This window comes from Hippocampus bargibanti, linkage group LG08, assembly GCF_051943395.1.
Source record: "Hippocampus bargibanti isolate YZ-2025 linkage group LG08, ASM5194339v1, whole genome shotgun sequence".
Taxonomy (NCBI): domain Eukaryota; kingdom Metazoa; phylum Chordata; class Actinopteri; order Syngnathiformes; family Syngnathidae; genus Hippocampus; species Hippocampus bargibanti.
This window is the reverse complement of record NC_142741.1, coordinates 2,686,061-2,703,128: the sequence shown is the minus strand read 5'-3', so window position 1 is coordinate 2,703,128 and position 17,068 is coordinate 2,686,061. Positions and strand designations below refer to the sequence as shown.

At 40.5% G+C, this 17,068-nt stretch overlaps 1 protein-coding gene across 2 annotated transcripts in view; it reads left to right on the top strand.

Annotated features, from left to right (window-relative positions):
- Positions 1 to 17,068, top strand: part of lrp2a (low density lipoprotein receptor-related protein 2a) — a 93,483-nt gene that overhangs the window by 13,962 nt on the left and 62,453 nt on the right. For both annotated transcript variants that reach the window (XM_089002405.1, XM_089002404.1), the window contains exons 12-26: positions 2,078 to 2,301; positions 3,619 to 3,825; positions 4,743 to 4,945; positions 5,183 to 5,323; positions 5,422 to 5,625; positions 7,182 to 7,374; positions 9,107 to 9,232; positions 9,306 to 9,436; positions 10,187 to 10,324; positions 10,400 to 10,681; positions 11,987 to 12,226; positions 13,134 to 13,253; positions 14,440 to 14,556; positions 16,213 to 16,593; positions 16,768 to 16,782. In XM_089002405.1, coding sequence (XP_088858531.1) covers positions 2,078 to 2,301; positions 3,619 to 3,825; positions 4,743 to 4,945; positions 5,183 to 5,323; positions 5,422 to 5,625; positions 7,182 to 7,374; positions 9,107 to 9,232; positions 9,306 to 9,436; positions 10,187 to 10,324; positions 10,400 to 10,681; positions 11,987 to 12,226; positions 13,134 to 13,253; positions 14,440 to 14,556; positions 16,213 to 16,593; positions 16,768 to 16,782 — 2,722 coding nt within the window. The remainder of the gene's footprint in view (positions 1 to 2,077; positions 2,302 to 3,618; positions 3,826 to 4,742; positions 4,946 to 5,182; positions 5,324 to 5,421; positions 5,626 to 7,181; positions 7,375 to 9,106; positions 9,233 to 9,305; positions 9,437 to 10,186; positions 10,325 to 10,399; positions 10,682 to 11,986; positions 12,227 to 13,133; positions 13,254 to 14,439; positions 14,557 to 16,212; positions 16,594 to 16,767; positions 16,783 to 17,068) is intronic.

Genomic DNA, 17,068 nt, shown 5'->3' with positions numbered 1-17,068 from the left:
CACCCTGTGGATGCAGATTCCATTGTTGAGTCAGGAAAGAGAATCCCAGGTCGCACCTACTTACCAAAGTCTTACCTTTAATGTTACTTCTTTCAGAGTCATGCCTGACTGCCTATTCATGAAATGTCAGCTATCAAAAGATAACGTATATGCAATCCTGGTGCATATCTGCCAAGTTGATGCAAGAATTAAGTGATGGGCGCTGGCTCCTGTGCAGCGAGGTCATAATGAAGGGGAAGCTCTGTAAGATGTGAAAACAAATCCATGTATATTATCTTTAGACCTATCTGATAAGCAGCTATGATGGCCACATACCAGAGTGCAATTTTGTAATACAAGCTCACTTGAGTAATTATGCTGTATTTGTTTCAGTCTCTGCTTTTTTTTTTTTTTAAAAAGTAACAAAGTCACCAGGTTGAATGGCCAGGATACATCTTTTAAAGGGGATCTTTGTAAATTTAACGCATCTATAGATCCACGATTAAAGTCGCCAGAGTGCAGGCGGGGCATGTGAATGCAACAAGAGACGTTAAGATAAACCACATCTACAGTTTCTCTTTCAAGCAGACTGGCTGGTGAATTGGCAATTTCAGAATCAGAAAAATCTGAATCAGAAAACCTTTATTCGTCCCACAATGGGGACATTTGCAGATGTAGTAAAAAAAAAATAATAATCAGTGATTTATTGCCAATATCAAAGGAAGGTGACCTTCACACTCCACCTAAAACAAAGACAATTACCCATTGTGTATTTCAAAGCATCACATAGCCCCCTATTACCTTCATGCTAACGTACATTGGGAAAATCCATAGTCACGCAGGCTAACAATTAGCATCATGGAGCGGTTACTGCCAGGCTGACAATGAGCAGCACAATGTGCATTGAAGGAAAGACTTCATCAGTAATAATAAGGTCGATGTCACTTTACAGTCACAGGATAAGTTTTTCTGTGGGTGAGCTGTGGCAGCCACACGCGCCAGCGTTCACTCAACCCGGAAGAACTCAAATAAATAAAAAGCTAGCTAGCTATCTAACTATTAGACAGCCAACAGATAGCAGCTAGCTAGCTAGCCAATATATAGCTAAAATATACCCAGCTAACCAACCAGCTAGCTAGCTGGATAGATAGCTAACAGATAGCCAGCCAGCTAGCTAGAAAGCAAATAATAATAATAAAAATAATACATTTCATTTGTAAGCGCCTTTCAAAACTCTCAAGGTCACTTTACAGTCACTGGATCAGTTTTTCTGTGGGTGAGCAGCGGAAGCTCAACCAGGAATAACTCAAATACTAAATAAAAAGCTATCTATTAGATAGCCAACAGATAGCCAGCCAGCTAGCTAGCCAATTGATAGCTAATAGATACCCAGCTAACTAGCCAGCTAGCTAATAGATAGCTAGCTATCTGGATAGATAGCTAACAGATAGCCAGCCAGCTAGCTAGAAAGCAAATAATAATAATAATAAAAATAATACATTTCATTTGTAAGCGCCTTTCAAAACTCTCAAGGTCACTTTACAGTCACCGGATCAGTTTTTCTGTGGGTGAGCAGCGGAAGCTCAACCCGGAATAACTCAAATACTAAATAAAAAGCTATCTATTAGATAGCCAACAGATAGCCACCTAGCTAGCCAATTGATAGCTAATAGATACCCAGCTAACTAGCCAGCTAGCTAATAGATTGGATTGGATATGCCTTTATTAGTCTCACAGTGGAGAAATTTACATTTCACAGCAGCAAAGTGATGAAAGGAATGAAAGTAGAAGCTAGCTAGTTGGATAGATAGCTAACAGATAGCGTCATTGTGGATGACGATGGCGCCATTTATGATTTAAAAATCATTTTTTTAACAAAAACATATTTTTTTCTGGGAAGAGTTGGAACAGATCATGGAACAAGTTAGAGTTGTATCTTAAGGTGTCGTTTTCTATTACCACACAGACTACAAACTGTTGCTCCCCTTTTTTTTATAAATCATCACCAAGTAATAGCACAGCATCTTCCTTTATGAAAACGTCAATGCAACGAGGAGCGCTACTTTCCCCACTGACAATGTCGTCTTTTGTTAAACAGGTGTTTTCTGTGGACATGGATGGCTCCAATATGCAGGTGGTTTTAAATGTATCAGTTGACCACCCTGAGAACCTAGCCGTGGATTGGGTGAACAATAAACTGTATGTGGTGGAGGGCAGTGTCAACAGGATTGACATGGCGGATCTCGATGGAAATAACCGGGTCACGCTCATCACCGAGAACCTAGGTAATCCTAGAGGACTGGCGGTGGACCCCACTGTCGGGTAAGCGCATCTCCCCATTCCAATAGACTTTTCCTTCCAAGACCACATCCAGTGCAATATCTGGTTTGCGTTCCATTGCCGCGGAATAATGTGAGTGCTTGCTGTTGTATGAGATTAGCAGATTGCCTACGGTGGATTAGGGCGATGTAATGTAAGTGATGACCCTGATTGTAATCCAATTGAAGGGAGGGAGAGCCAGGTGGCTACTAATGTATTGCTCATTTTAAATGGAGTCAATATCGCCAAAAAGTGCCTCTGAGACTTCCATTTCAATTAATTTAGATATGCAACCAGCAACCTGGAAATCAGATAACATTACATTTATTTTAATACACTGATACCTCAGTTCACGAACCCCTTGGTTTACGAACTTGTCGGTTTACGAACGTTAAATTCATGAAAATTTTACTATTTTTCGGGATACGCACGGAGCTACCACAATGAGTGATGTCGTTCGCGAAGGAGCCGGTTCTCATAACAAGAAAATGGCAGCCGGCTTGTTTTGGTCCTCCAGTCGTCTGGTAAAGCCACGTGATTGGTCAAGAACGCAGCAATGAGGGGCTGAGGGTTACAGACAGAGAGAGTGAAGCCATTCTCCATAAAAGAAAATGGCTACCGACATTCTTTTTGTCCTCCCCCCGTATTCGATTAAAGTCACGTGATTGGTCAAGAACGCAGCAGTGAGGGGAGGTGATTTAAGCATTAAAGAGCCAGGCAGACGACAGAGTGAGATTGACAAAATGGATAGAAAACAGTGAAATTTGGACTCGTTTCAACTTTGATAGTTCAAAGGCAGAGTGTAGACTGCAAGGTTAAAATATCCCATCAATCAGGCTCCACAAACCAATCCACAAGCCATCTGTACACTTGATGCAAAAAGCTATCAACCCAGCTAAACAGAACACAATTGATGAGGAACAATGTAAAATTAGAAACAAAGGAGAATGTTCCATTCCATCACACCATCAACGACCATCACAAAGATAAATAAAATGACTTTATTATACAATACTGTTTATTTCTTTAATTATAATACCATATCACTTTTATTACACATAAAATAAGGTATATGTTGTGTAGTTTTAAGGCTTAGAAAAGTAGAAAATTATGTTTTATGGGGACCTGGGAACGGATTATTCACATTTTAATGGTTTCCTATGGGAAATTAATTTTTGGGATGCACACGTTTCACCTTACTCACTCTGTCTGGGAACCAATTAAGTTCGTAAGCCAAGGTATCACTGTAAATGCTTTCATCTTCGTTTTTTTGGGCTATTGAAGTCTAAATAACTACCCCACCCCCTCCTTCCTCCACAGCTATTTGTTCTTCTCAGATTGGGAGGCCCTTAATGGACAACCTGGTCTTGAACGAGCCTACATGGATGGAAGCAACCGTTATGGGATCATCAGAAGTAAACTTGGCTGGCCAGCTGGTATCACACTAGATATCGAGGCCAAGCGCATTTATTGGGTTGACAGTCGCTACGATTATATTGAAACGGCAACCTATGATGGTCTTCATAGGTAAATATGACGATTGTGTGTGCGTGTTTTCTTTGAAATTTCAACGCACATATCATCACTATTTTTATTTCATTTAATTCTATTGGATTTATCATAAAAAAATACTGTACTTTTCTAATCTTGCCTGTTTAAGCAGGAAACGTGTTCATTTTTCAATGGCTGCCATCTCAAGCTAGCCGAGACAGCCAAAGTGTCACATCAAAGATGGTCGCTACCTCTCGCTATTTACCATCATTTTGAATCGTATTCAACACATAATGGACCAAGTAGTTGATAAATGACCATATATTAAATTTAGGACTTCCGATGATTATTTAATAAAATTACTCTGCAGGTTTTAGTTATCAAGTACAGTGATACCTCACCTTACGAACTTAATTGGTTCCCAGAAAGTGTGTGTAAGGCGAAGAGTGCTTATTCCAAACATTAATTTCCCATAGGAAATCATTAAAATGAGAATAATCCATTCCCAGGTCCCCATAAAACATAATTTTCTACTTTTCTGAGCCTTAAAACTACACAACATATACCTTATTTTATGTATAATAAATGTGATATTGTATTGTAATTGAAGAAATACACTTTACAGTATAATAAAGTCATTTTATTTACCTTTGTGATGGTCGTTGATGTAGTTGCCTCTTGATGACATCCGAGTGAAGTTGCCGTACTTTCTCGGCGATAATACCCTTACTCGCACTGTCTCCTGCTAGCTGCTCTGTGTGTTTCCCGAAAACTAGTTTGTATGCCAAGATTATATTCTCGCGAATTTAATATTCGTAAGGCGAAAAGTTCGTAAGCTAAAGCATTCGTAAGCTGAGTTATCACTGTAATGTGAAATTCTTAAAGAAAAAAATCATCAGCACACCTTTCTTTATCACCTTCTGATGAATAAATATCATTTCTACTTTGAACAGGAAAACAGTTTCCCATGGAGGTGCTGTGGTACCGCACCCATTTGGGATCAGCTTATTTGAGCACTATGTGTATTTCACCGACTGGACAAAAATGGCGGTCATGAAAGCCAACAAATTCGCAGATACCAACCCGGAGGTGATCTACGCTACATCCCAGACTCCACACGGAGTGGCAGTGATCCATCGCCTTAAACAGCCAAACGGTGAAACCATAGAATGCAAATTAGCATTTTCGTGTTTATTATGTTTTGTTAAAGTCATTATAAGTGCACGCTGGGTCCGAGAGGACAATAATTCCATCTGTGCTGTATGTCATGCATATTAGCATATTTGACAATAAAGCTGACTTTGACTTTGACTTTGATGCTCACTGCACGTATTTTTCACTCATTTAAATCTTCTAAAGTCCGTTTTTTTTGGGGGGGGGGGTTTGTCTTCAGTGGTGAATCCTTGCGGCATAAACAGAGGCGGTTGTGATCAGATCTGCGTTTTGAGTCACAGGAGCGACAACGGAGGGTTAGGCTACCGATGCAAGTGTCGCATAGGCTACGACTTAAACACCGATGGCAAGAGATGTCTGGGTAAATAAAAAAAACATGTCCTTCTAATGTTGTGTATAACCTACATTTACCGCAATAATCCTCTAAAATTGCATGCTTTTCGATTTTTATCTCTTTAGCCGTGAGGCAGTTTCTGCTTTTCACCAGTCAGCTGGCCGTGCGAGGGATACCGTTCAACCTCTCTTCTCAGGAAGACATCATCCTTCCCATCACTGGATTACCGTCCTACTTTGTCGGAGTGGATTTCAGTGCAGAGGATGATGCTATCTTCTTCTCGGATACGGCCAAAGATATGATCTACAAACAGAAAGTGGATGGGACCGGTGAGCATTTGATGCGTGACTACAAAGAGAGTTGAGGGGTGGTCACGTGACTGACGTATTGGTTAAACCCGATGTTGGTGATTTTGTAGATGAGAACAAGCCGGGAGGATCTGGGAGAGGGAGGGTTGCGCAGCTGTGTGAATGATCATAGCCGATTTCAATTTATGGGTCATAATAGTTGTGCACCACCACCAGGAACCTATCAGCTACGAGATACAAGAGTGAAATATGATATTAGACTTAAATAAGATAGTTCAAGGTTATAAACTAAACTACATACATATATATACTAAACTAACAAATACAAATAAACTAAACTACATACAGTGATACCTTGGCTCACAAACTTAATTGGTTCCCAGACAGAGTGTGTAAGGTGTAAAGTGTGTATCCCAAAAATTAATTTCCCATAGGAAACTATTAAAATGAGAATAATCCATTCCCAGGTCCCCATAAAACATAATTTTCTACTTTCTAATTTTCTAAGCCTTAAAACTACACGAAATATACCTTATTTTATGTATAATAAATGTGATGTTGTATTATAATTAAAGAAATAAACTGTACTGTATAATAAAGTCGTTTTTATTTACCTTTGCGATGGTCGTTGATGGCTTGATGGAATGGAGTGGCCGGTTTCATCGGCATTAAACACTTGATGAGGAACGTAACCTTCTTCTTTCACCATCTTGAGGAATGATCCCTTGTAGGTGCTTTCTCTGCGATAATTTTACCTAGTTCCTCATCAATTGTGTTCTGTTTAGCTGGGTTGATAGCTTTTTGCATCAAGTGTACAGATGGCTTGTGCGGGTTATTTGTGCAGTCTGATTGAAGGGATATTTTAACCTTGCAGTCTACACTCTGCCTTTGAACTATCCTGATTGATGGAATATTTTAACCTTGCAGTCTACACTCTGCCTTTGAACTATCAAAGTTAAAACAAGTCCAAATTTCAAGTTTTCTACCCATTTTCTCACTGTCTCCCTGTCGTCTGCTTGTCTCTTTAATGTTTTAATCCCCCCTCACTGCTGTGTTCTTGACCACTCATGTGGCTTTAAACGAAGACTGGGGGCGGGGAATAGAGGACAAAAACAGTCGGCAGCTATTTTCTTGTTAGGAGAACGGGCTCATTCGTGAACGACACTTCACTCATTGTGGTGCTCCGTGTGTATCCCGAAAAATAGTTCGTATGCCAAGGTAAAATTTTCATAAATTTAACGTTCGTAAACCGAAAAGTTCGTAAACCGAGGTATCACTGTACATATATAGACTAACTAGCATATAAAAAACAAAAAAATCAGGACACAACGGCAAATTGCATAGCATGTCACTGCTTTACTGTTGTTATAGAAATATGCAAATTCACCAGTTCACCCCCCCAAAAAATAAATAAAACAGAAGCTCCAGTGCTCCGATTAGACCTGTTGTTTTTGGAACAGCTCTGGTTTTTCTCTTCCGGTGCACTTGAAGAAAATGCAACCTGACAGCGTGTTTCTTCAAACGTGGCTCAGTTTCTCGGCGTTAAAGAAATCATCTAACTGCTTTGATCTGCACAGGCAGGGAGGTGCTGGCGGCCAACAGAGTGGACAGCGTCGAGGACCTGGCTTACGATTGGATTTCTAAAAATCTCTACTGGACCGACCCACGATATAGGAGCATATCTGTCATGAAGGTGGTAGATAAATCCAGGCGGGCTATCATACAGAACCTGAACAACCCGAGGGCCATTGTGGTCCAGCCTCTTGTTGGGTAAATGAATTTACGAGGTCTCAAAGCATACAGTGATACATTGTCTTATGAACTTAATTGGTTCCCAGACAGAGTGTGTAAGGCGAAAAGTGTGTATCCCAAAAAATAATTTCCCATAGGAAACCATTAAAATGAGAATAATCCGTTCCCAGGTCCCCATAAAACATAATTTTCTAATTTTTTTAAGCCTTAAAACTACACAAAATATACCTTATTTTATGTATAATAAATGCGATATGGTATTATAATTAAAGAAATAAACTACTGTATAATAAAGTCATTTTATTTACCTTTGTGATGGTCGTTGATGGCTTGATGGAATGGAGTGGCCGGTTTCTTCAGCATTAAACACTTGATGAGGAACGTAGCCTTCTTTCACCATCTTGTAGGTGCTTTCCCTGCGATCATTTTATCTAGTTCCTCATCAATTGTGTTCTATTTAGCTGGGTTGATAGCTTTTTGCATCAAGTGTACAGATGGCTTGTGCGGGTTGTTTGTGGAGCCTGATTGATGGGAATTTTAACCTTGCAGTCTACACTATGCTTCTGAACTATCAAAGTTGAAACGCTCTCACTGTCATCTGCCTGTAATGTTTAAACCACCTCCCCACACTGCTGCGTTCTTGACCAATCATGTGGCTTTAACCGAAGACTGTGGGCGGCGAATAGAGGATAAAAACAGTCGGCGGCCATTTTGTTGTGAGAAGAACGGGCTCGTTCGCGAACGACACATCACTCATTGAGGCAGGTCCGTGTACGAAAAAAGTTCGTATGACAAGATAAATTGTTCATGAATTTAACATTCGTAAAACCGAAAAGTTCGTAAGCCAAGGGGTTTGTAAACCGAGGTATCACTGTAATAAGATATTTGACCCTGTGAGCAACAACATAGAAATGAACATGATACAATACTATTCCAATTTTTATGTTTTATTATAATAGAGTGTAAACAAACCCCAAAGTATTACCACTACAATACCGCCCTTCATGCTACGCTAATCTCTTCATGTGGATGCAGAGGCCTTATGGCTTTGAGACTATTGGAAATAACAGCTTATGCCAAAGAACAATTTTCTCTATGGATTTATTTTAGGGCACTTTGTGAAAAGGTCAGCGCCGATTTGTGTGTGAAATGACGTGCATGTGCTTCATTTTGTAGATAGTTTTAAGGCTTAGAAAATTAGAAAGTAGAAAATTATGTTTTATGGGGACCTGGGAATGGATTATTCTCATTTAATGGTTTCCTATGGGAAATTGTTTTTTGGGATACACACTTTTTGCCTTACACACTCTGGGAACCTATTACGAATTGATGAGTATAATAATCCTCAATTGTATTGCTATATTTTTTTATCGCTGCGTACGTTTGGATTCATAAAAGCATAACGTGCGCACGCGCAATAAACTGTCTGCATTTCCGCTTGTTAGCATTTCAAATAATCTATGGTGTATGACAATTTTATACGGGAATTATAATAATTTATACGGGCAGCTATTAGCCCAGTATTATAAGGTATCGTTTGTGTAGTTTTAAGGCTTAGAAAATTAGAAAATTATGTTTTATGGGGACCTGGGAACGGATTATTCTGATTTTAATGGTTTCCTATGGGAAATTATTTTCTGGGAGACACACTTTTCGCCTTACACACTCTGTCTGGAAACCAATTAAGTTCGTAAGCTAAGGTATCACTGTACAGTATATCCATTCTACTTATTTGTGTTGCTTTTTACAGATACATTTTTTGGACTGATTGGTACCGGCCAGCAAAGATTATGAGAGCTTGGTGCGATGGGTCACATGCCATTTCTATTGTAAACACCACTTTAGGCTGGCCCAATGGCCTCGCTATTGACTGGAGGTGAGCCACGTAGAATAATTGCGTAAAGCTGAATTTATTTTGCTATCATGCCTAATATTTCTTCTCCACACAGCGCTATGCGTTTGTATTGGGTGGACGCCTTCTTTGACAAAATCGAGCACAGCAATTTTGATGGACATCACAGGCTTGCTTTGGACCGCATTACTCAGATGTCCCATCCTTTTGGACTCACTATATTTGAAGGTAATTCGTCTTGATATGCATGCAAAGAGCATCATGTGAAATAGTTTCGGCCACAGCTGCCACAAGTGGACAGAATTGTTAATTATATATATATATATATATATATATACAGTGAGAGAGTTCCAACTTTGATAGTTCAAAGGCTGAGTGTAGACTGCAAGGTCAAAATATCCCATCAATCAGGCTCCACAAACAACCCGCACATGTCATCTGTACACTTGATGCAAAAAGCTATCGACCCAGCTAAACAGAACACAATTGATGAGGAACTAGGTAAAATTATCGCAGAGAAAGCACCTACACAAGGGATCATTCCTCAAGATGGTGAAATAAAATTAGAAAGAAAGAATATTACGTTCCTCATCTAGTGTTTAATGCTGATGCAAACCGGCCACTCCATTCCATCAAGCCATCAACGACCATCACAAAGGTAAATAAAATGACTTTATTATACCGTAATGTTTATTTTTTTAATTACAATACCACAGCAAATTTATTGTACATAAAATAAGGTATGTTTTGCGTCGTTTTAAGGCTTAGAAAATTAGAAAGTAGAAAATTACGTTTTATGGGGACCTGGGAACGGATTATTCTCATTTTAATGGTTTCCTGTGGGAAATAAATTTTTGGAATACACACTTTTCGCCTTATACACTCTGTCTGGGAACCAATTAAGTTCGTAAGCCAAGGTATCATTGTATAAATATTGTAGATGAATCAAGTGAGAAATGGTCTATTCCTCATTTCAAGGTTATGCATATTTCACCGATTGGCGCCTTGGCGGAATTGTCCGCGTTCGCAAGACGGACGGTGGCGAGATGGTGGTTATTCGAAGAGGGATCAGCCATATCATGCACGTCAAATCCTTCAACTCCAACTCTCAAATTGGTTAGTGTATATCTTCACACTTCATTGGCGTTGCACCTCCTTTTCACCAATCTGGCTTACCTCCACTCATCGCAGGTTCCAACCCGTGCAACCGGCCGACAAATCCCAACGGGGACTGCAGCCACTTTTGTTTTCCAGCCCCGGACTCTCATCGGGTTTGTGGGTGTCCGTATGGCATGAAGCTATCCCCCAACCAGCAAACTTGCGTGGAGGACGCTTCCAGGGAGCCCCCGACACTCCAATGTGGCGCCAACTCCTTCTCCTGTGGCAACGGAAAATGCGTCCCAAACAACTACCGATGCGACGGTGTTGACGACTGCCATGACAACAGCGATGAGGCCAATTGTGGCATCAACAGTAATAATAATAATACAGTAAAGTCTCGTTATATCGATATCGGATATATCGATAGTCCCGGTTATATCGATACTATTTCTATGCACGCACGGAGAAAATTACATGCAAACAGGGTCGGATATATCGATAGTCCCGGTTATATCGATATTTTTTCGGACTCCCTTGAATATCGATATAACGAGACTTTACTGTAATAATAATAATAATAATAATAATAATAATAATAATGGTAATAATAATACAGTAAAGTCTCGTTATATCGATATTCTCGGGAGTCGGAAAAAATATCGACTAACCGGACTATCGATATATCCGATCCTGCGGCATGTAAATTTTCTCATTGCGTTCATAGAAATAGTATCGTAATAAGCAGTACTATCGATATAACCAATATCGATATAACGAGACTTTACTGTAATAATAATAATAATAATAATAATAATAATAATAATAATAACTAGCTAATAGATAGCTAACAGAGCAAATAGATAGCTAGCTATATAGCTAGCCAGCCATATAGACAGCTAGTAGATAGCCACTAGATAGCCATTATATAGCTGTCCGAATAGCTAGCCAGATAGTCAATAGATAGCTAGCCAGATAGCTAGCCAGATAGACAGCCAGGCAGTTAGACAGCTAATAGATAGCTTAAACAGATTAATTACAAAAATAATAATACATTTCATTTCTAAGCGCCTTTCAAAACTCTCAAGGTCACTTTACAGTCACAGGATAAGTTTTTCTGTGAGTGAGCAGCGGCAGCAACACGCGCCAGCCTTCACTCAAACCGGAAGTAACTCAAATAGACAGAAAACTAGCTAGCTAGCTAATAGATAAGTTAACAGATAGCTGTTAGATAGATAGAGAGCTAATAGATAGCCAGCTATATAGCTAAAAGGTAACTTGCTAGATAGCTAATCGATAGCCAATATATAGCTATCTAGCCAGCTAGATAGCTAATAGACAGCTAATAGATAGCCAGCCAGCCAGTTGGACAGCCAGTCGATAGCTATTAGATAGCCATTAGATAGCTATTCGATATCTATCCAAATAGCTAGCCAGAAAGCCAATATATAGTTAGGCAGATAGCCAGCCAGCTGGAAAGCTAATAGAGAGCTTAAATGGATTCATAACATAAATAATAATAATATTTCCCTTTGGATTGAATTGGGTTGGATTCGCCTTTATTCGTCTTGCGGTGGAGAAACCTCGAGAGCACTTGCTGACGGCGCCATCTTGGACTTCCTTCTCTGTTTTGCAAGATGATTCATTTTTAGTTCCTGCTAAAAAAAAATGTCTTTCCAGACACCACTTGCTCCCCTTCTGCATTCACCTGCGCCAATCATCGATGCGTACCAGCCGGGTGGCGTTGCGATGGCCACAACGACTGCCTGGATGACAGCGACGAATCCAACTGCCCGACACATATGCCCGGAACCTGCCCGACCAATCAGTTTCTATGCACCAACCTCCGCTGCATCCCGCTCACCTGGCGCTGTGACACCGACAACGACTGCGGTGACGGTTCAGATGAAGCAGACTGCTGTGAGTTACAAATTAGCTTGGATTAGCCTTTATTAGTCTCGCAGTGGTGAAATTTACATTTCACGGCAGCAAAGTGATGAAAGGAAAGGAAGAAGTATAAAAAACAAAGTACAGGAGCTGCTGTAAAGGCAGCCACTCTCACGGCACCATCTTGAAGTCAAAAAGACAACTAACAATCCGCTTCAATTCCAAGCCGCGACTTTTACAAATGCAAAAATGTATCTATTAGCTGTCTGGCTGGCTTTCTAGCTGGCTATCTATTGGCTATCTAGCTATCTAGCTGGCTCTCTATTAGCTATCTATTAGCTGACTAGCTAGCTGGCTAGCTATCCAGCTGGCTATCTATTAGTTATCTAGCTATCTGGCTGGCTGGCTAGATATCTATTAGCTATCTATTAGCTATCAAGCTGCCTAGCTATCTATCTATCAGCTATCTATTGGCTGTCTATCTGGCTGGCAAGCTATCTAGCTATCCAGTTGGCTGGCTGGTTATCTATTAGCTGTCTATTAGCTATCTAGCTATCTAGCTGGCTAGACGCTATCTACTGGCTATCTATTAGCTATCTAGCTAGCTATCTTTTAGCCATCTGGCTATATAGCTGGCTCGATGGCTATCTATTAGCTAAATAGCTAGCTTTCTGTCTATTTGAGTTACTTCCGGGTTGAGTGAACGCTGGCGCGTGTGGGCGTCGCTGCTCACATACGAAAAAAAAAACGTATCCTGTGACTGTAAAGTGAGAGTTTTGAAAGACGCTTCTAAATGAAATGTATTATTATTATTATTATTATTATTATTAAAACACCTTCAAACTTTCATGCAACGGTTTTGTAGTTCATGTTTTCATTTCCGAAGATAGATGGGTCACTTTGGTCTCAGTTTTACCTTTAGGTAAATATTCCTCCACAGATCAGAGTAACACATGCAATCCAGACCAGTTTCAGTGTCCGGACCATCGCTGCATCGCCCCGAGTTATGTCTGTGATGGTGATCGGGATTGCGTGGATTGGGCAGATGAGCAAGGATGCAGTGAGTAGTTGTGATTCTTTAATTCTTAGAAGTAACAGTGTTTACAGAAAATGGCAATACAGTGATACCGCAGCTCACAAACTTAATTGGTTCCCAGAAAGTGTGTATAAGGTGAAAAGTGTGTCTTCAAACATTAATTCTCCATAAGAAACCATCATAATGAGTATAATATGTTTCCAGGTGCCCATAAAACATAATTTTCTATTAAATAAGCCTTAAAACTACACAAAATATACCTTATTTTATGTATAATAAATGTGCTATTGTATTGTAATTAAAGAAATAAACTGTACTGTATAATAAAGTTGTTTTATTTACCTTTGTGATGGTCGATGATGTAGTTGCTTCTTGATGATATCCGAGTGAATTTGCCGTGATTTCTCGGCGATAATACCCTCACTCACACAGTCCCCTGCTAGATGCTTTTTGTTAATCCAAATCAACAGAAGTTTTTCAACCTCTTCGATTGCCTGAGACCATTGCTTAGACAACACAGACACACACACCCTTAGCCACACATAGCAATGGTCGACTTAGCATCCTGGTACTGGGACGCTAAGTCACACAAACGCACACCTCGTTCGTGTTTCTTGATGATCTTCTTCTGCTCGACCGTAATTTTCTTTTGTGTCTTCTTTGGCTTAGCACTAGCCTGTGATGCGGTCTTTTTCGGTCCCATAATAGCAAAGGTACTACACTCGATAACAAACCTCGTCCGCACTCAAAGAAAGGGGGGGGGGGGTGACGAAAACTAGTCCGCCAGCCACCGTGGCGCTGTGTGGTTTGGTTCGTCCGCCGAAAACTAGTTTATATTCTTGTTCATTAGGCGAAAAGTCCGTGAGCTAAAGCGTTTGTAAGCCGAGGTATCACTGTAACATACAGTAAAGTCTCGTTATATCGATATTCAAGGGAGTCCGAAAAAATATCGATATAACCGGGACTATCGATATATCCGACCCTGTTTGCATGTAATTTTCTCCGTGCGTGCATAGAAATAGTATCGATATAACCGGGACTATCGATATATCCCATATCGATATAACGAGACTTTACTGTATATTCAAGTCTACAGAATGGCATTCTAATTCATCCATAAAGGACAACCGACACTTCCGGACAAGTTGCGTCCATAATTTGTAAAATCACTTCAAATGACTTCTACTGAGCGCTCAACTCTATTTTGCAGCCTACAACTGCACTTTGAACGAGTTCAAGTGTTCCCGCGGTCAACAGTGCATCAACTCCTTTTACCGCTGTGACGGAGTCTTTGACTGCACGGATCACTCCGATGAGCGAGGCTGTCGTAAGTCAATCAGAATCATAAGCATAATCATCTTTTTTGGCCAAGTATGTAGAACACACGTCTGTGTAAGCTGTCAGTCGTACAGGAGTGGTCCATCGATGAAAAGGTTTCTTCAGCTGTCATCTGTACTTCTTTGAAGGTGTCGGACGTTTCAATTCTTATCCAAGAGGCTTCGTCAGCGAACTAAAGTCTTTTGCCGGTAGTTTCGGCAAAATACTTCCCCCCCCTGCTCTGAGGTTGGGGGGAGCAGAGGACTACTCCCTGCGGCTCCAATGATTACTTCTATGGTCCTGACTGATTACTTCTATTGTCCTGCCTGAGTATGAGGTCTACAACTGGCCCGATTGCACCATTTGCTCTGGTATCACCTCATCAGCATAACTAAGCCTATGTTTCCTAAGAAGTCTTTTGTACGAACGATCCAAATTGTACCTCACCCCACTATTGAAGGATTTTGCTGTTTCATGAAAATGGCTTCTTTTACTCCCTTTTCAAACCATCTATTTTCTTTAGTTCCCTGATGAAGCATCTTGGATAATAAGCGAAACATGCTTAGAAAGTGGAGTCCATGTGGCTTGTAGTGCTTTGCTTGTAGCATTTGCTTTATTGAATAAAACAAACGTTTGATTTTTCTTGAAGAAGTTGTCAGCCACCTGGGCCGAGACATTTTGAAAGTTGTACGCCCGACGTAAAAGTTGTACACCCCGGGCCTCTGGGCAGACGTTATTTCAAACACTGGTATACGAACTTAATTGGTTCCCAGACAGAGTGTGTAAGGCGAAAAGTGTGCATCTCAAAAAAAAAATTCCATAGGAAGCCATTAAAATGGGAATAATCTGTTCCCGGGTTTCCATAAAATATACTTTTCAACTAAATAAGCCTTAAAACTACACACAACATACCTTATTCTATGTATAATAAATGTGCTATTGTATTGTAATGAAAGAAATACACTGCATTGTATCATAAAGTCACTTTAGTTACATTTGTGATGGTCATTTATGGCTTGATGGAATGGCGTCGAAGGGAATTGCTGTTTGGAAAGAGAGGCACATTACATGAGGACTGTAATTAAAGAAATAAAGTGTGCTGTAAAATAATGTTTTATTGACCTTTTTGATGGTCGTTGATGGCTTGATGGAATGGCGTCGAAGGGAATTGCTGTTTGGAAAGAGAGGCACATTACATGAGGACTGTAATTAAAGAAATAAAGTGTGCTGTAAAATAATGTTTTATTGACCTTTTTGATGGTCGTTGATGGCTTATGGAAGGAGAGTCACCTTCCATAAGGACTGTTCGTAACTTAACCTCTGCTGTTCGGTCATGTCCTTCCGCCGAAGATCACTCCGCCAGCCGTGGTGGGTGTGTATTATGAAAGTAGTGCTTATTATAAGGTTTCATTTTCAGAAATTTGACGTTTGTAAGACGAAAAGCTTGTAAGTTAAGGTGTTTGTAAGTTGAGGTCTCACTGTATTGCATGAACCCATATTTACAGTACAAGTGTCGAGTGTCCTGTGTATTTTTTTTCAGTAGCATTACCAACTCACAGAACTCCCAAATCACTTTATTTCGTTGAAAATTTAAATAAAAAAATATCCGGTCCGGTAATGATACTGTAAATGGCGATATTTAACAGTAGCAATGCATATTTCGCAGCGACGAGGCCTCCGGGGATGTGCCACCACGAGGGCGAATTCCAATGCCAGTCCGACGGCAGTTGCGTCCCATCCGCTTGGGAGTGCGACGGCCATTCGGATTGCGAGGACGGCAGCGACGAGCATCACGCCTGCCCGCCTCGTACTTGCCCTTCCACGCTTTTCCGCTGTGACAACGGCAACTGCGTGCTGCGCACCTGGCTGTGCGACGGCGACAACGACTGCAGAGACACAAGCGACGAACGGGACTGTCCCACGCCGCCTTTCCGATGCCCGAGCTGGCAGTGGCAATGCCCCGGATATAGTATGTGTATCAACTTCACCGCGGTGTGCGATGACTCCCCCGATTGCCCGAATGGGGCGGATGAGTCTCCGCTTTGCAGTAAGTGGCTTCGTCAGCCTTCTAAAAACTTTTTTTCACAACAATCTGGTGATATTTGTCTTTGTCTTTGCATTACGTTCAAATCATGCATGTGTGTGATTTGACTTGTGTTAACCTGAAAATGATTTTGTGATTTTTTTTTTCTTCCTTTCTTGCTTTTCTCACATCTTTCAGACGAGCCTTTGCCAGGTAGGAACAAAAACTCAATCATTTAGTAGAAATGAGAAACGATCACTTCAAGGACAACCGACACCATGTTTTTGTTTCCTAACTAACATCAGAAAAACGTTTTATAGCATCTAAAATACCCAAAACACGCAGGCTGATATTTTTAGTCAAATGCAAAACACCAATAAAAATGACTTCAAGTGTGCCATAACTGCCACAAAATGAGCTCGGAACTGGGCAGATTCAGAAAGTCCCGCCCCCTTGTTCGTGATGTCACTCCAGGATACGCCTTCACAAACTGCCTTGC